The 19,528-nt window shown below is 48.4% G+C and overlaps 1 protein-coding gene across 1 annotated transcript in view; it reads left to right on the forward strand.

Moving 5' to 3' along the window:
- Positions 1-19,217, forward strand: part of WDR1 (WD repeat domain 1) — a 32,471-nt gene extending 13,254 nt beyond the window's left edge. The window contains exons 4-15 of the mRNA XM_080941046.1: positions 663-810; positions 1,785-1,965; positions 6,291-6,368; positions 6,576-6,656; positions 6,896-7,129; positions 9,816-9,908; positions 11,023-11,174; positions 12,492-12,579; positions 14,802-14,912; positions 15,682-15,855; positions 16,120-16,264; positions 18,111-19,217. Of these exons, the coding sequence (XP_080797172.1) occupies positions 663-810; positions 1,785-1,965; positions 6,291-6,368; positions 6,576-6,656; positions 6,896-7,129; positions 9,816-9,908; positions 11,023-11,174; positions 12,492-12,579; positions 14,802-14,912; positions 15,682-15,855; positions 16,120-16,264; positions 18,111-18,217 (1,592 nt within the window). The 3' untranslated portion in view covers positions 18,218-19,217. The remainder of the gene's footprint in view (positions 1-662; positions 811-1,784; positions 1,966-6,290; positions 6,369-6,575; positions 6,657-6,895; positions 7,130-9,815; positions 9,909-11,022; positions 11,175-12,491; positions 12,580-14,801; positions 14,913-15,681; positions 15,856-16,119; positions 16,265-18,110) is intronic.
- The last annotated feature ends 311 nt before the right edge of the window (positions 19,218-19,528 follow it).

Consider the following 19,528-nt stretch of genomic DNA (forward strand, 5'->3'; position numbering starts at 1 on the left):
GAGTTAGGTAAAGCACTCCCACTTCTTCCCATGGCACAGGCACTGTGCTAATTTGGGAAGAGGTGGGTGGGCCCTAAGTATTTCTTTACAATCTGCTGGCTGCATTCCAGTGGGAACAACTCGCACCGTAGTCTGTGTTCTTTCTTTGTACCACCTACCTTATCTACCTCACAGAAGCATCTTACTCAGCCCCAGCTCTTACACATGGGGAGGAGGGGCAGATGTTCTGGAGACCAAGACTGCAAATTTGCCTTTGGGAGCAAGGATTATGGGGTGCAAGTGGCCATAGGCAACCACAGTGTCACATGGTATGCTCGGCTGCACCTGTACTTGGCAGGAGAGGCCAGTACTTGTAGCAGCATTGTCATACTTCAGAAATGGAGGGTTCAGTCTGAGAGTTAGGGATGCTCTGCAAACCATACAGGAAACTGCTTCTTGGTTTGCTGGGGTTTTTCTGTCCTTGGGCTTTTCCTGTTTCCTATACAAGGTTTGCTGGCCAGCTGGAATGCAATGGCACTGTGACAGCCATGTGGAGGCATATTAATTCTTGATTTAAGAAGGGCTGAATCTTTGTAGAAATAGAACTGGTGCTGAGGATGCTGTGGCCATGTTTCCCTGGCTAGTGGTAACATAGGTCCTTTTACCCCTATCTTGTCCTGCAGATGTCTCTGGGAAGCTAAGGATCTGGGATACCACACAGAAGGAGCACATTCTAAAGTATGAATACCAGCCTTTCGCTGGGAAGATCAAGGACATAGCCTGGACCGAAGACAGTAAGAGGATCGCTGTGGTCGGGGAAGGAAGGGAGAAGTGAGTCCTTCACCTCAGCCCCTCCCTACTCCCACCCCATACTCATGTTCTGCCCTGCCCCTTTGTAGGAGGCTGGAGGAAGGTGTGTCTGCTTGGATGAGTGGCTTCACTCCTGAGCAGATCAGCCCTCATTTCCTAGTAGTGTGATTGGCTAGAGTCACTGACCCCTTTAGGATCAGTTTGTCATGTATAAAGGTCACATCACAGTAGGGTTTTCACCAAGGCAGAGTATCATCTCATTTCACACTCTGGTGTCCTAAGTCCTTTACCTCCTGGAACTCTGAATTCTAGTTGTTGTACCTGTATCCTAGGCAGCAAGAAAGGGCCAGGTAGCAGATCTTTACTGAGGGACTCTAAGCAAGTTACATATAACCAATCAAAGCTACAGAAAGGGCTGAGCATGAGGGTTTCGTTGTTGTATATTTGTTTTTCTAGATGGGCCCATATCCTCAGTTTCTCTGTCATTCACTTCTGTACAAAGAGGTAAATAGATCCTGTTGCAGAGGTGGCTGCCCCAGTGGGGCTAGTGACAAATAGGGTGAGACCTATAGCCCAGGTTTGCTTTTTAGCAGCAAGTAGTAGCTCCAGCAGTATGTTGTCACAGGTTCCAGCACAGAACGGGCAGGGCAGCTCATTTCCACTAGGAGATAGCAACTTGCCTATTGCCTGGCCTTCCCAAAGAAAGTTAGGAAGTGATGAGGCCAGAAAGATATCCCTAGTGCTGTTTCCTCTAGCACCATCCATGTGGGAGGTGCTGACACTGGGCCCTGCAGATGTAGACATCTGGCCCCTTTCCCATATGGGCTTCACAACTCTTCTGAGACCCCTTTGGATATAGAGCTTAAAGGGCCCAGAACATTTGTACAGCATCCTCCACTCACCTGTGCTCTAGCTCTGCCGGTGTCCTCTGGGACTGATTTTTTTTTTTTCTTTTTTTTCCCCATATTTCTCTCTCCTTGACTCTGATTGAAAAGGTTTGGAGCTGTCTTCTTATGGGACACTGGCTCTTCTGTGGGTGAGATCACAGGACACAACAAAGTCATCAACAGCGTGGACATCAAGCAGAGCAGGCCCTACCGACTAGCAACAGGGAGTGATGATAACTGTGCTGCGTTCTTCGAGGGCCCCCCATTCAAGTTCAAGTTTACAATTGGTGTAAGTGAGCTTTCTAACAGTGGATTTGGGGTGAGCTTTGTGGTTTGTGAGACTGTGGGGCTTGGGTAGAAGTGATTAGACACGGATGCAGGAATGTAGCAGTGGGTTCCAGCTAAAGGGTATATATCCCAGGATAATGTGAATGTACAAAGTATGAGGGTAGTGAAAAGCCAGTGTATTTGTCTCTGTTGAGCTAAGCCATCAAATTAGCAAAGGGTCTGCCTCCAGGACATCTGGGTTGGCTCATAGGGTACCTCTCTACAGAGGCTGTGGGAGCCAAGTTGCCTCACAGTAGAATCTGATTGGAGGAACCAACTATTCTCCAAGGAGCATTGCTTGAGGTCCTTGGTTTGTCCAAGTAATAGGCTCCTCCTCCTCCTGTTGCCATCATGGCTGCTGATCAGTGGGCCTTGTTTGGGGGGGCAGCTGGGAGTGCTCATGATGTGACCTTGCTGCTCTAGTGCTCAGGCTGTGCTCTTGTGTGAGAGCACGTGTTGGGGATGAGGGCTCTGTGACTTGGGCTGCCCTTGCAGCTCTCTGCTTGCCCTGGCTTTCCCAGTGACTTTTCCACATACATGAACAAAGCAACCAGTACTAGTTCTGGCAATAAGAGATGGAGTGACTGTTGAATCAGAAAGGACACATCGTCTGTCCTTGGACTTTGGGGTTTCTCCAAGTCTTCAGACTAGTCCTTCAGGAATGTCAGTAGTTGACTGTCCATACCTCATCAGGGATTAAATGAGCCATCTGTAAAGCGGTTTGCTGAGGAGGCTGTTAATTTTAGTATTTTAGTAAGAAGTCATAAATAGCTGGCATAGCATCCCTGGCAGGGGCAAAGGCAGGACTCCTGGAGTAGGCAGTTTCCATAAACAGGTCTTGGCTTAGGGGAACAGATGACTATCTAGGGATTTCCTCTTTGTAGTGTTTCATCCCTGGGAAACCAGGGGAGGCCTGTGTGTCCAGCAGGTTTGCTGATCCAAGTCCTTTTTAACCCCCATAACTCTCATCCTGGTCTGCTGCAGCTACTATTTAGGTAGGTAGTGGTAACATGGCTGTAGTGAGGTCTCAGTTGAGACATGTGGCTCAAAGTTGGTTTTCTTAAGCAGGAGTGGATGCCCCTTGGGCTGTGGCTTGAGGACTGCCGAACCAGCCAATCTCTGGGTTCTAATCTTGGGGGAGGGAAGACAGTGGGGTTTCTATAGTAACCAAAGGCTGGCCTGCCATTTTTTAGTGGTGCTGTCTGCCTTCCCCGAGCCTCCCACATATACTGTTTGGACTCTTGACCTTGGTTTGAGCTGTTTATGAACAGGATTCCCTTTCCTGTAGCAGGAACGATCCTTTCTCTTGCTCATGTGACTCAGACTTGGGCAGAAAGAGCACAGAGCAGCTGAAGAGCATTTAATGGAGCTACAGCGTCAGAATTTGTTACTGGCAAGGTGCCTGTGCCTTCACTCTCTACCACCACTCAATGGGAGCCCAAATTAGCATATCTCTTCTTTCTTTCCTGGTACACAGACTCCTACCACACAGTCTCAGCTGGCCCTGTTCCTAGGGGTGGGTACCACCATCTATGCTAAAGATCTTGGAGCTATAACCCTGGATCCTGGGTAAAGGCCTGGAAGAGACAGAAAGGGTTAGGTAGTACCTGACACAGAACTCATTGGTTCTGCTGCCTTCCAGCTCAGTGTGCCTTTGTACTCTCTCAGACTAGGAGGTCTCCCCTCCAGAGCCCACAGCTATGGGGAGGGTTCTTTTTCTAATCTAAAGCTATTCCTACAGGCCCAGCTGGCATAAGGGATAGAGGACCCTTTGGTAAGGTACTGAAGACTTGGAATCTGTAACTGAGTATGTGTCTGGCCTGGGCCTGATGGAATGAAACTGCAGTTAGTTGTAGGGCTATCTGCCCTGATATGGCTTCCTTCCTGCTGTAATCCTCCTGTCTATGAGGTGAGGTAGGGCAGGAAGACTTCCATTTTGCCCCAACAAAAGGATAGGTGTAGTGACAGATAGGGAACAACAAAAAATATATGGTAGGTGAGGTGTGTGTTACATAAGGACTGAGCAGCCACATGTGGGTTTTGATGTTGAAAGCTAGAGGTGTAGACATTCTAAGGAATTCATTGAGTTTTTTTCTACTGAAAGCTTTAAAAATTAAAATATATGAGGTTCATAGGTCATAGGAGAGACTGTGGGATGAGATGGGGAGTGAGTGGAACCATCTTCTTGTTGCTGGCGATCCCTGTCATTGCCCAATGGGCCCATGAACAAAGAAAGTGGCCATGGTGGCAGAGATGGAGGTTATGCAGGGGACTGACAACACTTCTCATGAAGGCTGACCTGGCTTGCTGACCAAGGCTGCTGCTGAGTCCAGATCTGCCAACTGCAGAGACAAACACTGAGCCCCAATATGGCATCATTCCCCAGGGTGACCAGCCAAATAAGGCAGGTTGATTACACTGGACCACTTCTTTGTGAAAAGGGCAGCACTCTGCCCTTCCTGGGTACCTTACTGGGGTAGGTACTTATTCTAGTTATGGATTTGCCTTCCCTGAACGTAATGCTTCTGGCAGACCTGACGGTATTTGAGGTGTCTGTGAACATCCTGAAGAACATAGGGATGCTCTTTGGAGCCTTTGGCATTTCCCTATCAGTGAATCACAGAAGAGACCCTTGGGATTTTGGAGCAGAGCTCTGACATTATCTATAGACAATTATTCTCCCTTTGGGAAACCAGTAGGGATTGAGGAGAACTTCTGTGAAGGATCCTTAAGGTCTTTAACCCAGATAGTAAGCATGTCCATGACAGAGTCAGCCCAAGAGTACCTGAATTCCTGTCAGATTGTATTTGAATATCTTCTTAAAGCGTGTTTTCTTGTTAGTGAAGAAGATGAGGATGGGAGAAGGAGGAGATGGGAGTGGGGGTTCTTGGGGAACTCACTAACATGGCCTATACACAGGTTCATTTAGTGTTGGCTACAAGTGGTCAAAAGTAGTTCCAGGGGAAGGGGATGACTTCACACAGGGAACTTGGAGACTGAAACTGTGAGATTAAATGTGACCCTTCTGGTCGTCTAGGCTAGGGACCAGAAGTCTTGTTTGGCTCAGCAAATGGCAGGGTTTAGGTAGCCGTGTGAAGTGGCTGAACCTCTGGACTCAGTGAGACTTGCCAAACCTCTGTCTCTACACTGCAGGGCCCTCCCTATGGGAAATGCTATTCTTTATGCACGTTTCCTTTGGCTAATGGGCTGCTGTTTGCTATTCCCTGCTACACAGGGTCTATTTCAGGAGCAGACATGTCTCTTGCCCACTTTGGTGCCTGGCTGCGTTCCAGGAAGGAATGATGAGCTAAGTCTCTAAATGGAAGCTCTGTTACCCCATTTATTGTCTGCTCTCTAGCCTTCACTTGCCTCTTAGATCTTCGTGGTGTCTAGGGCAAGCAACCTCACCCCTGCCAGATTGTGCCTTTTCCAAGGATGGCCCTCAAAGGTAGGGGCTTTGGAGCTTGGTCACAGGCCTCATTTGAGGACCTGGAGCCTGGGAGTTGCTTCCCCAAATCATCCTACATCTAGCCATACAAGTACTAGATGTTTTTGTGTCTGACCCAAGGGAACCAGTGATGGCATTTGTTAGAGACTAGAATTGAGTACTTGTTACCTGCTTTTCCCTAATGTTCCTTTCACACAGTGATGAGCTTTCACTTTCCTCTTAGACCCCTTTGGTCCACCCTCTGGTTTCCAGTCTTCTGCTCTCTTGGAATGGGCACTTTGGCCTCTGAATTCTAGAGAATTTTATAGTGCTCTAATAGAGGGATCCAGAAGTGCGCTGACACATGCGACTCCTTTGCTTTCTTTCTGTGGAACAGGCAGAGCAGGAAGACTCCATAACTAGAGCAGGAACCTTTGGTGCCATTGCTGCCCTGCTCTCAAACTCTTGGTTCTGATTAAAAGTCACAGGCACTGCTAGACTTCTTTTAAAGGTACTTGTTCTTCAGCAAACATCCCCAGAGTTAAACAGGCCTAACAGGTTGTCATGGCATCTCAGAGCCTAACAAACATAGGAAATAAGCAGTCAGGAGGCACTTGATAAGGGAGGCAGGCCTGGCTGGTGGGTGGCCTTCCAGACAGAGCAGTGACCAGACAGGAGCAGGAATGCTGAGCTAACTGCCATGGTGGACTTGTCTGAGAGTTTCTCTAAGCTCCGAAGTGTTCCTGTGGACTGACGAGTCTTACTGGTGTTTGGGAGGGCGGGGGTGGGAGGGAGGGCATGTGTTAGGTAGAGAGCTTTTGTGAGCTTTGTCAAGTTTGTGACAGCCCTCTCTCCCACAGGACCACAGCCGCTTTGTCAACTGTGTACGATTCTCTCCTGATGGAAACAGATTTGCCACAGCTAGCGCTGATGGCCAGGTAAGAACTAGGGCAGAGAAGGAGGCTGTACATATGCAGGTTCATGGCAATGCTCCCTTTTCCCCACTTCCCAGAGTGTCGCCCAGTCCCAGCAGACATAGGTCTCATTGCATTTCAAATAATGCCAAAGGCTCCACAATTGTTGGGGAAATGGTGGGCTAATAGCACACAACACCAGCTTCTATATAACTTGTCTGTCTCTTGAAGATTTTCATTTATGACGGGAAGACAGGAGAGAAAGTGTGTGCCCTTGGAGGAAGCAAGGCCCATGATGGAGGAATTTATGCCGTGAGTACGAATATGTTTCCCAAGCCGCTAATTTTAATTGACCAGTTCTTTTTGATAGTAAAGATTGTTTGAAGCTAGATGAGTATGTGATATAAACAGCTAAGAGTTGAGCCATGACACAGAGTTTTAAAGGTCGTAGGTGGTGAAGCAGCTGAGCAGAAACCCTGGGGGTCTGGGCCCATACTACCACCTTCTTCAGTTCTAACCCTCTGACATGTGACACTATTTTGTTGAAATAGATTAGTTGGAGTCCTGATAGCACCCATTTGCTATCTGCGTCTGGAGACAAAACCTCTAAGATTTGGGATGTCAATGTAAACTCTGTGGTCAACACGTTTCCCATGGGCTCCAATGTTCTGGACCAGCAGCTGGGCTGCCTCTGGCAGAAGGACCACCTCCTCAGCATCTCCCTGTCTGGATACATCAACTACCTGGACAAGAACAACCCCAGCAAGCCCCTCCGGGTCATCAAGGTAAGCCTTATTCTAGGTATGCTGTGGATAGAAAACAGACTCCATTGGTCTACTGTGAAACGGGAGAAACAGCATGCCAAGTGGAAGACTGATGTTGGGCTTCCTTGGCTCTGGAAGTTTGGGCAGAAGTCAGCTTGGTATTTTGGGGCATTAGTAACCTCCTGGAAGTACTGTGAGCAAGGCTTAATTGGGGTCTGGGGACTTTGAGCCACTCTTCTCTCCTGGTGGAAGTCACTACTTCCTGAGTGGCTTGGCCTTCTATTAGGACTTGGACTGTACCTCACAACTGCAGGACAAGAGTGGGAACGGAGAGTGATATGGGAGAGCATCAGGGCAGGTGGTCAGAGTATGGAGGATAGGGGCTGGGGGAGTGAATAAATGAGGAGAGCGTTCAGCTATGAGTTCAGCGGGGAGATGGCCTTGAATATGGACCATGCTGTAGTTTGAAAATGAGCACAGTGTGAAAGAGGCTCTGGGGTTCACTGCAGTAGAGAACAGGAGCAAATGATGTTGGACAAGCCGCCAAGGCCCAAAAAGCCACTCTGGACAGACCATAGCTTGAGGTTTAAAACCATCCCAGGGGCTCACTCAAGCCAGGTGCTTCAGGCCATGTTGTGCTTCCCTGGCCCCATCTGCCCTGCCACTTTAGCCTCTCAGGAGACCTGGAGCCAGATAGTAGGAACAGCTCCCAGGACCGCCTTTGCCACGTCTTGGCAGTTTCCAGGATCCTTTAATGACTGAGTCATGACCATGACCAAAAGCATGTTGGGGAAGAAAGGGTTTATTTGGCTTACACCTCATGAATGTTCATCATCAAAGGAAGTCAGACAGAAAATCAAGCAGGACAAGAACAGAGAGGCAGGAGCTGATGCAGAGGCTAGCAGTGCTACTTCTAGCTTGCTTGGTCTGCTTTCTTCTCGAGCCTAGGACCACCAGCCTAGTGATAATACAACCCACAGTGGATTAACGCCTTCCTGATTAATCACTAAAAAATGCCCTTCAGCCCAATCTTATAGAGGCATTTTCTTGATTAAGGTTCTCTCGTCTTAGATGACTTCAGCTTGTATCAAGTTGACATAGAACTATCCAACACACAGACTCCATGCTTCAACCCCCATCCTGGTTGAGACTTTCCAGAGCTTGCATTTTACTCCAGTGAAACCCCCGGCCCAGCCCTTCTCTCACAGTACAGCCTGCTATTCAGAGGGCTGAAACATACAGGGTGATACCCCATTTGATAGGTGAGCTTGTACAGAAGCAACAGGCCCCCTGATCTCCCAGCCCTAGGGTAACTTGACATAGGCTCTGAGGATAGAATTGGGAGCCCTCTATTGTTGGGTCCCAGAGCATAGCTGTGTGTGTGACAGATGACAAAACATGGCTACTACTGCAGCTATGAAGTTGTAGCTCCAGTTTTAATGGTAAGAAGTCAGGTAGACCTAGTCCCATACCAGTACCTGTGCCCAGAAGAACAGTTTCTGGTGGGCTGCCTCCTGGGTATCTTGGCCTGACTACTGCTATGGGCTATCCCTTCTGCCAGACTCAAAGTCCTGCTAATGCTCCCTGAAAAGGCCAGCTCTAGGGTTATCAGTATCTCAGAGAAACCTACATCTCAGCCTATCTTTGTAACTGTATGGGTCATGCTAGGTGGCAGCTACCATTCTCAGGTTACAGAGAACACAAGCAGTTCTAGTGAACCAGATGTTTGATTGGAATGTGATTCTTAGTTGTCTTACCTGGAGACTCACATGACCTTACCTGGGAGCTTACTGGGCTCAGTCAGGGTCTCTGGAGCTGGCCTTTGTGGTGTTTTCTCTAGCCTATGTTTCTCAAGCTTAGGGTATGTAAGAATCATCTGAGAATACTAACTTTTTAAGCAAGTTCTGCCCAGAGAGGACGACATTGTTGTAAGGACTGAAATCATAAATCACTCAAGCAAGGCTGTTGCCGTAGGCAATGAGCCCCCCTGAAATCTTGCTACGTGCAGGTTTTCAGGCAGTATGCTTGGTGCCCATGAGACCCGTGCTGGGCTAAACAGAAGACAAGTTGGGCTCGTGTCTTTTAAGAAGTTATTCAGTGTGTTCTACCAAGAATTGTTACTGTTTTCTGAGGGTAAATGCCATATTGTGGCAACAAAGGAGGAATCCCTGAGACAAGATGCAAGGAAAGCTCCAAGCATGAAACAGACCTGACAGCCATCAAGGGTTCTAGAAAATAGCACAGGTTAGTGGGGACCTAGGCAGAGGGTGAAGTTAGAGGACACTTGAGCTATCTTGAGACAATTACAGGGAAAGTCCTGTGTACACAGCAGGGTCTCCTGCTTCATCAGCATCTCGAAAGATCCTAAGAAAAATCAGTACCAAGGAGGGCCTGAGCACAGACGCCCACTCTCTGTCTCCCTGTGAGAGACCCAGCTGATGCTGATGGGAAACAGGCAGGGTTTACCTCCACGGGTGCCTTAGGTCCTTGAGTGCTAGGCTCTGATGTATACCTTTCTTAGCTCCAGTAGGTTTTGGGTCTTGAGGGCAGCAGCATTTGGTAGTTTGTCAGGTCAGTGGACTGGGAGATGGAGGACTGAGTGTGTGGCTCAGGACTTGTGGGTAGTGTGTCTGCTGGAGTCCAGACACAGCTCAGCCTGTGAGTACATGCTACCTCAGCTCAACCCATCCTGTTCTCTCTCTCTCAGGGTCACAGTAAATCCATCCAGTGTCTGACAGTGCACAGAAATGGTGGCAAGTCCTACATCTATTCTGGGAGCCATGATGGACATATCAATATCCTTTGACTGGGAGGTTGGCACGGGCACTGGCAAGAGAGAGAACTTTTCCGTTCCCATAGGGCTAGAGGCCAGGCCACCCACATGGTGGCCAAGCAGTCCCTTGGTCCAGTCTGCTCTGTAGTTGTAACCAGGGCCCTGAGCACCACCTATGTCCCTTATGCACTTTTTACAATCACACTTGAACCTTTAGTGCCCATGTCTGATTTTTCCATCCTGACAGCGCCTGTATACTGAGCCTCCCACGGAAATGATGGTGGTCACTGGAAAGGAGATTCTCATGTGTTGTACACTTTAGCCATACTTATCCCAGTGCACCTGAGGCTTAGCCTCCTCCACCTCAGGGTGGTACCCAGTAGCACCAGGAGAAGTTACTTGAGCATTGGGGCACAACCAGCTTACCTGCGGGTAGTCTTAGCCTCAGCTACTGATGTAGGAAAGATAAAATGAGCATTTGTCTCACATTCAGTGGGCAGCGATATACAAACCATACTATTCTCTGGTCACTGCAGAAGCCCACCTCAAAAAGGCTGCTCCAGGAGTACTCAGTGATGTTAGTTACAGCATGCCACACAGTCTGAAATTGTTGTAGTCAAAGGTGTTTTGCCCTCATTCTTGTCTCTTGAGAGTTTACATAGAGATATCTCCCTTGGCAGTGGGATCCAAGTCTAAACCTGGAATTCATTTGTTTCACGTGTCCCCTACAGTTCAGAGGTTATAGTACTATACAGTATTTCTTGTGTGTCTGTGTTCAGATGCAACTGCCACTTGTCTACCATGGCAGTGTATCAGAAACTTCAGTTTTAGACTGGTACACATTAGGCATGTCAGCTGTCATGGTCATCATAGACAAGTCTTCCTATCCAATACATTAGCTTTGCATGCATTCTTAAAAAGGTTGTGCTGTTATTGCCTTGGTCCTTTGGCTAGTAACCAGGCTGACCCACTGGCTCAGGTGGCCTTAGCTCGCTGAAATCCCAAGCTTGGCCATCCATGAGAATACCTCTTGTCCTTTCTGGAATATCTTCTGCCTGCGTGAAGGGCAGCCATGGCTTCCTAGAGCCGTAGGCGCCATTATTCTGATGTCTGGTTTCTCCTTAATCATACCCCACATTACTGGGACTCAGAGACAGGAGAGAATGACTCCTTCTCTGGAAAAGGCCACACAAATCAGGTGTCCAGGATGACTGTGGACGAGTCTGGGCAGTTGGTCAGCTGCAGCATGGACGACACAGTGCGGTACACCAACCTCACACTGAGGGACTACAGGTAAGTCCTGACTGAGGAAGCCAGCCATGGATCGAGAGAGGCCCAGAAGGAGCCACAGATACTTGTAAAGATTTCAGGTCAAGGGTAGTTCCTATCTGCCTTTTCTGTTTGCTTTGTACATCATTCAGATACTGAGCCCAGCGTATTGAGTGACAGGGCCCTGGTAACTGCAGACTGTCCCAAAGCAGACTGCAGCCCATGAGTCATTAGCTTGTCTGCTCTCCTTTGTATCTTTCTGTCAGTAGAGGTTGTGGCAGTGGAGCTTAGGTTGTTAAAAAAAAAAGTCAGGTGATGCTGAAAGGCTCATGACATGCCAGATGCTGGGTATGAGGATCAACTTTCTGTTTGGGTGTAAGTGGGCATGTGACACTGAATCGGAGGTTTCGATCCACAGTGATGACAGGCAGGAGCAGGCACGAGAGCTAGATGGGCTACTCTGAGTTGTTGGATCAGAAGCAGACTCACCAACCTTCCCCACTACACTGACTGATATCCTCACCCCCTATACCCGTCCATCATGCAGTCCTCATGACTCTAGTCGTGGCCTTTCTTGAGTGTATGGCCTGGAGAATGATGGCATCCTGGGGGACATCTTTGTGAGCCCCTCACACAAGATGTGGGCCTGGCTGGCAGCAAACCTGCCTGTGTGTTCTGATCAGTGACCACTGACCACCTCAGAATGAAGGAACCCTAGAACCCACGGCTTCCAGCCGTCTGCTTTCCATTGCCTTGTGACATCAGCCTATAGCTGCAAGGATCAGGAAAACTTGGTTACTCTGGAGGCCAGCCATGGATTAGCCTAGTTCTGTGGAAGCTTGCTAGTTAACATTTTCAAGAAAGATGTAGCTATACATTGTTCTAGATGAGTTTTGATAACATTTGTCTAATATCAGCGGAAACTGGGGTCTTCATTAAAGGTATTGGAGTTCTAGTTCCCCTCCTGGGATGAGTGACTATGACCCTCGAAGGACCCTGAGTCCTTTATGTACCTAGAAAATTGCAGTCTTGGGGCTGCAGATGGGTGGGAGATGATCCCGCAGCATTTAACATAGCCAACAGAAAGAGGCTGCCCAGCTCCTCTCACCTCTACTTTTAGTTGCCATCTTTCCTCTACTATACTCTCCCTTCATGATAAAAAGACCTCAGTCCCATCTTGTCGTTTCATAGTTTAGCAGGTTGCCCTTCAGAGAAGGTTACAGTAGGATTTTCTTCTCCAATTAGCCAAGTGTTGCAGTTTCTGCAGTGTGTGTGTTGATACCACACTGAGCTACTTGAATGTGGAAGTAACCTGCCCTCCCTCCCTCTCCCCTCCTACAGCGGACAAGGCGTTGTGAAACTGGATGTGCAACCAAAGTGTGTAGCTGTTGGCCCTGGGGGATATACCGTGGTCGTGTGCATTGGACAGGTATGGTTAGCTACATTTTGTCCAGAAGTGGTGGGATATGAGATGTAATAGTTTCTGAATTCCACCTATGTCTTGATTTCCTTTTTCCTGATACTGTGATAAAACACAGACCAAAACTAGCTTGGGGAAGAGGGGTTTATTTGGCTCTTAATCTAGGTCATAGTTCATTATTCAGGGCAGGAACTCAAAGCAGGAACCCTAGAGGAATGCTGCTTACTGCTCTACTAAAGCCTTATGCTCAGTTATTTTTCTTACCTTTCTTAGGACTGCCTGCCTAGGGATGGTATCACCCACAATGAATTGGGGCCTCCTCAGTCAATTAGCAGACAAGACAGTGCCCCACAGGCCAATCCAATTAAAGCAATTCTTCAGTTGAGGTTCTGTCTTTCAGGTGACTCTTAAATTATGTCAAGTTGACAGTACCTGTAGCCAGTGTTTTGTGCTGCAGGCTCATTTGGCTGTGCTCCTTCTCAGAGTTACTGTGCTGTTAGGCAAAGTGCTGCCCCCTAAAGACACAGGAAAGGGGGCAGAGCTGGTCTCTAAGCATTAGACCAAACTGTAGACCCATCTGTCTATAAGGGTCTGAGGCACTCAGCTATGTGGTTTTGTCATTATTCTTATAATCTCAACCCTTCCCTAGTGGAGCTGTGTGATTTGAGTCACTCCTCACCCTCTCTGAGCTCTTAAGTTCTCCCTAACAGAAGCACAGGCTGGTCATGAAGATAGAATTGTCCTACTCCTAGCTCAGCTGTCAAACGTCACTGCTGCGTGAGGATAAGGTGAAGCCCAGGCAGGCCACATTAGGTTCTAACTCTGAAGTGCCTGCACACCTTTTCCTCTAGAGGGGCTAGAACAGAGTCCTCAGCTCACATCTGTGCCTGACCTACTTTGTGCAGAGTTCTGCTTCACCACATCATCTCTGCAAACCCAAGCATCCCATCATGTGGCTAGTCAGCAACTGACTAGTGGCTCCTGTTGGCAGGAGTGACAGACCCTGCTGAAGAAAGGGCCATTCAGGATCTCTCCACCCCTCCCTGAAAAGAGAGAGTGGATTCTGTGTCCCAGATAATCAGATATTCCTGCCAAATAATTACTACACTCAGTCTGGGCCAGCCACAGGGCACAAAAAGGAATGTGCTGCATGCAGTGCCCTGGGCAGGGCTGCTTCTCGGTGGCAGATATGCCAGCCTTGTATCAGCACCTGGTGGGCAGTGAATGAGGACTTAGGGCCTTTTCTGTAGCAAGGTCTCAGACAGACACCTTGTCCTGGGCCCCACTTACTTCAGCTGAGGTCATTGTGGCTGTAAGCTGACCCTGTCCTTGAGGCTGATCTGAAGAATTAGCCACAGTGGGTGAAAGCAGGGACTTACTGCCTGCCATTCAGAAGGTAATGGCAGATTCCACTACAGTCCAGCTTCCAGAAAGGAGGGTTTTCTCTGTGCATATATGTATATACCATGTTATCTGCTAGTTGTCAAGGACAAGCCAAGGTCTGTGTGTGACCTTGACTCCTCATAAGAGGTAGGTTGGTCAAGATCAGTCCACCACATTTCTCCAGAGCCCTGACAGTGAACACCTGAAAATACCTGTCATTCAGGCAAACATGGCTGGCCGCAGCATCACTGAGAGTGGTGTAGCCCTCTACACACACAGTTTTCCACCTTTATTTTAACGCAGTATAGGACTTGTCTCAGAGCAGTAGCATTTGCAGACCCTGTTAAGCTATTCTACCCTGCCCATCTTCTTCCGTGTATCTGGGGTTGCTCCATTGTTCCCACAGGACTCTACTGCTGACCTAAGAACTGGAGAGAGACTTAGTGCTAGGTGTCCAGTGGCCTTTGTCATGGATACCACACTGTCCCCCAGGCTAAATAAAACCCTGCACTACATGGCGTTAGCTGTTTCTTGTGATCTAGAATCTAGAGTTGGATTCCTCAGAGTCAGCCTACTGCCCCTGATGGTTAAGGTTAAGAGTCAAGTTCTTTCCTGGTGATTCTACCCTTTACCCTTCAGAGACTAGCACTTCACATGGTTCTGTCACTGAACATTTCTCAAGTTCTGGCCAGCAGCAAACAGTAACATAGTCCTGATGGGGAGGAAGGTAATACCTCCATCAAAAGATTGAGACTGACCCAGGGTATGGCTTAGAGCCCAGAGCCACTAACCAGAATTAGATTTTTCTGCTGATGATCAGTGTCTCGGGCCCATCTTCCATGTCACAGATTGTCCTTCTGAAGGACCAGAAGAAGTGCTTCAGCATCGACAACCCTGGATACGAGCCTGAAGTTGTTGCTGTGCACCCTGGTGGGGACACAGTGGCTGTTGGTGGCACGGTAAGGTCCTTATCCTTTATCCAATGACCTTGGTATCTGATTTGGGGCTCAGAGAAGGCCAAGATATTCAGTATATGCCAGAATCCCTAAGAAGTAGGCTCTAATGCTAATGAAAGGATGGACTTGCCAGCAAGAGCAAGCAAGCAAAGAAAGAGAAAGTTTTCTTTTCCCATGTCCTTTATATAGGCTGCCTGTAGAAAGTGTGGCCCAAATCAAAGGTACATGTTCCTAACTCAAAGATTCATATTACAAGAAAATATTCCCTCTTCAAATGATATAATTAAGGGGGGATGCTCAGAGGTGTTGCTATCTGCTTGGACTTTAGTTAAATAACAACCAGGAATAGCAATCATACAAGGTGTACCTGGCACACAGTGACAGGAAGCTTGTAGGAGACAGGTATAAGGTAGCTTGCTTGGCACAAGTGGTAAAAGAGGCCGAGAAGCTATTTGTGCAGTTTTCTCCAGATTGACCTTTCAGGGAATCATGAGCAGTATGAGCTCCCCTTGGCAGCCAGACAACACACAGAATGAGACTAGGGAGCCCTGGGGTCCAGTCATTTCCGTCCAGGTGAGGAAGAAGCTGAGGTGAAACTCTTAGGGGATATGTGGAGAGGAGTCAGCCATTTCTTGGCAGTCAGAGTCCAGGGCACTTGCTGGTGATACTGAGCCATGGCAGAGCACTTCTTTACTGAAACCCCAGCTTTCCCCTGTGTAAGGGCACATGATATTTATGTTAAGGAGTGACTGCTTTCTGTCTCTGCCTACAGGATGGCAATGTGCGTGTGTACTCCATCCTGGGCACCACACTAAAGGATGAAGGCAAACTTCTAGAGGCCAAAGGGCCAGTGACAGACTTGGCCTATTCTAATGATGGTGCCTTCCTGGCTGTGTGTGATGCCAGCAAGGTGGTTACAGTATTCAGTGTAGCTGATGGCTATTCGGTGAGTAGGGTGCAGACTCCTCCATTTCATACTAGAGGGTGTAGGGGAGTACTCTAGCCAGATGTTCTTGGGCTTTACCTTCCTCAGCCATGTCTTCATCTTCATGAGTGGCAGGCACCTGGTGGGTCTCTTGGGAGGATACTGTGAGCTGGGGGTAGTGATCAGGTACTGGGGCTTCTTCCTGTTTCTTCAGGGGCTGGATGGGAGGACACGTGGTGCCCTGGCCTTGGCTCTGATATAACACCTGTTTTCTTTCTGAATTAGGAGAATAATGTTTTTTATGGACACCATGCAAAAATTGTGTGCCTGGCCTGGTCACCAGATAATGAGCACTTTGCCTCTGGTGGCATGGACATGATGGTGTACGTGTGGACGCTGAGTGACCCAGAGACCAAAGTCAAGATCCAAGGTAACTCCCACCCTTGGGCCTCAGCCTGTCTAAGACCTGGGCTGTGTGGGCTTCTCCAGAAATAGTACCCTGTTCATGGTGTCTAGGGTCAGGTGTCCCTGAGGTCGTGCTTTAAGAAGGGACCTGATGAGATGTGGCTCCACTCTTCCCTCTGCTGCCTGCAGAGGAGTTCTGAGACATTCGTTCCAGTAAGAGTTCTTGTTCTCCAAATGTAGGACAAACATGAGGGAAAGCTTTTGACATGATTTCCTGTCCACCCCACAACCAAGTCATCTTAGTCCCTCCCCTGTGTTGTCAGTAGAAAGGTCATTGGAACCATGCTTTTCCAAGGAGAGATTTTCAAAGGAGACAGACTTAAAAAAAAAAATCATTATTCTGATTATTCAATGTCTTATCACTGTTTCTGCTGATGGCTCCATGTTAGGGTCCATAGTCACTTAAGGCTGGAGGTCCTGAGTGAGACAGCCACGTATCATTTGTATACTGTCCCCTTGGTGTGCCTGCTACTCAGAAGACAACCTTTTGAGGTCTCACTCCTCAGGCCCGATTTTAGTTTGGAGCTGTATGTGCCTCTGGCACCCAGTCTGAGCTGTCACCACCGGCCAACTTGACTGCGCAACTCCCTTCCCTGGCAGTTTTCTACCACCTGTTCTCTGCCTCTGTCCTGGGGTCACTGACTTTCCTTTATTTTACTAATTAAAATGGGAAGGTTCAATTGGAGTCATGTGACTAGGCAGCCCTTCTTGGGGAAGTGGAATTAACAGTAAAATACAAACAGCTTCAGTATAATCTATAACCTCCAACAGCTATAAATCAGGGAGGCCCAATATCCTGGAAAGGCAGACTGGGAGGAGGAGCCCTGAAACAGCTTTGAGGAGCCATTTTGGTTTATGAGGAAATGTAGAAAGTTCACAAGTGAAATGGATCGGGAAGGTAATGTGTCAGGGCTAGTGGTGCGTAGAACGGACATAGCATCTGTCTGCTGTGCTCAGAGTCCTGAATACAAGGTCTTTGGAGTTGGCCGTGCTGCACTTAGAGTCCTGAGGCCCAGGATGGCTGGACCTCCCTCCTGAGATACATCTGTCATATACTTGAATGGGGCTACTGAACCAGGCTGGGAGCCACCTAGGTATAGGAAACAGGGGACCACTTTCCTGGAGCTTAGATGCCCCTTGGAACTTGTCAAAGTTTGAGCTGAATAAACCACAGAGATGCAGTATCTCATGGCTGGAGTCAAGAATAATGCCAGTGAGATGGCAGTTGGAATCCTGTTCTCCAGTGTGACTCCAAGTCCTCAATAGATTTCTTGTCTATACCCCACCTCTTTCCGTGCCATAGGTGACACTAGTAACAGGACTTTCTCAGACATTAGAATCCCAAGTCCTCAGTCAGATGTGTCATGGCAGCATTTGCATATGAAGTGTGCATATTGACATACTTCAAACCATTGTGAGTTGACAGCAGTGTACACAGCACACAAGCACTTTAGAGCATAGGTGTTTTGTCTCTGTTGAGTACAGCCAGAGCCATTGTGAAACTGGCTGGTTTCCCTGCTTGATTGGTTCAGTCTCTAAATACAGCTCCTGTGGACCTGTGTGTCTGGCCTGTGTGTTGATCTGTACGTGAGAAGGGATGCTTTTCACCCAGGAGTTAAGAGAGCAGTCACTCGTAGGTGGTCAGAAGCCAGGAGGTACTTACTGCTGGCTCCTCTCCCTCTTGCCTCTGTCCTGGGGAAAGTGGATCTGCCACTGTAGTAGTTCCTGCTTCTGGCTTTGGCCCAGTGGCTCTTCTTAAATATACGTAGAGGAGAATGGGCCTGTTTCTTCCAATTCCACTCTCTTCCCAGATGCTCACCGGCTGCACCATGTCAGCAGCCTGGCCTGGCTGGATGAACACACACTGGTCACCACCTCCCATGACGCCTCTGTGAAGGAGTGGACAATCACCTACTGAGGACGCTGCTCACCCCACGGACCGAATCAGGGACTAGAGTTTAACTGCCTCGGAGCATCCTTCTCTTAACTATTTCTGTAACGCTCCCCTTCCTGCCTGCCCTCGGAGTGGGGAGGGCCTGCAAGTACTCTCCTCTCCTCAGGGTGTCCATGTCTGTACGCGTCCTTCTGAGAGCTTTAGACAGTAACAGTTTGCACACAAGAAATAAAGCAAGCACTTAAACAGCATGTGGAGCGTACCTAAAAACTTACAGCCCACCAGACCATGAGAGTGTGGAACATTCCAGAGGCAGCAGCCTCCAAAGCACAGACCCAAGCTCCTGTGGCTCTTGCAGCTTATCAGGAAGCTGGGTAGGGAGCAGGCCACGGCTCCCCTTTCCCATGCAGGATGCGGTTGCACTGGAGAGGAGGAGCCGAATTGCAGACCCGTCAGCATTCTGTGTAGAGCAGGTCTGTTCCTCCATGTAAGTCCTGTTACATGGCTGGCTGCCTCCCTGGAGCCATCCCCCAATCCCATGGGGACATGCGAACCTTGATCTCATTGTCAGATTTTGTGCTTGATTTTTAAGAATGGAATCATGAGAATTTTTTTTTTTAATGTACCTTGACTGTTGTCTGTCTTGTTCCTGACCTGGCGTGCTGACAGCACCTTGTCCAGACGAGTAGAGCCCTTGTTAGCCAGAGGTGTCCTGGCCATGTTATCATGCTTCAGTGTTCCCCTGTCTCTTCCCAACTCCGGCCCCAAGAGCAGAGACTAAGAACAAGATGATGTTACTGTAATTTGTCATGTTTTTACCTTCTTTTTCTTTTTCAGTGCAGAAATTAAAGTAAGTATAAAGCACCGTGATTGGCAGTTTTTTTGCGTGTGTCGGAATCACTGGTAAATGTTGGCTGAGAACAATCCCTCCCCTTGCACTTGTGAAAACACTTTGAACGCTTTAAGAGATTAGACTGAGAAATAATTAAATATCTTTTCTCTTGATTGTGGATCACTGGCTCTGTGTGGTGGTACGTGTGGGAGGATGGAGGGTTTGGGGAACCCACCAGCCAACTTCTCTGGTGGGAACTTTATGAGCCCACATTGTGGCCATCACATGGAAGGACAGCCCAAGAGAAACCAAGACTCCTAGTCCTGTTCCCATCCCTGCTACCAGACCCCCATGGCCTGGCCCACCCACTTTCTTAGAGCCCAGTTTCATTTGTAACTGAGCATTGGGCCTGATGCTGTCCAGATCCTACTCACCCTCCTGCCAGGAACTGGGTCTAGATGTTTGAGAAAACTTCTCGTGCAGCCAGAGCAGCTCAAGACACC

Source organism: Micromys minutus, assembly GCF_963924665.1.
Source record: "Micromys minutus genome assembly, chromosome: 1".
In the NCBI taxonomy this organism is placed as follows: domain Eukaryota; kingdom Metazoa; phylum Chordata; class Mammalia; order Rodentia; family Muridae; genus Micromys; species Micromys minutus.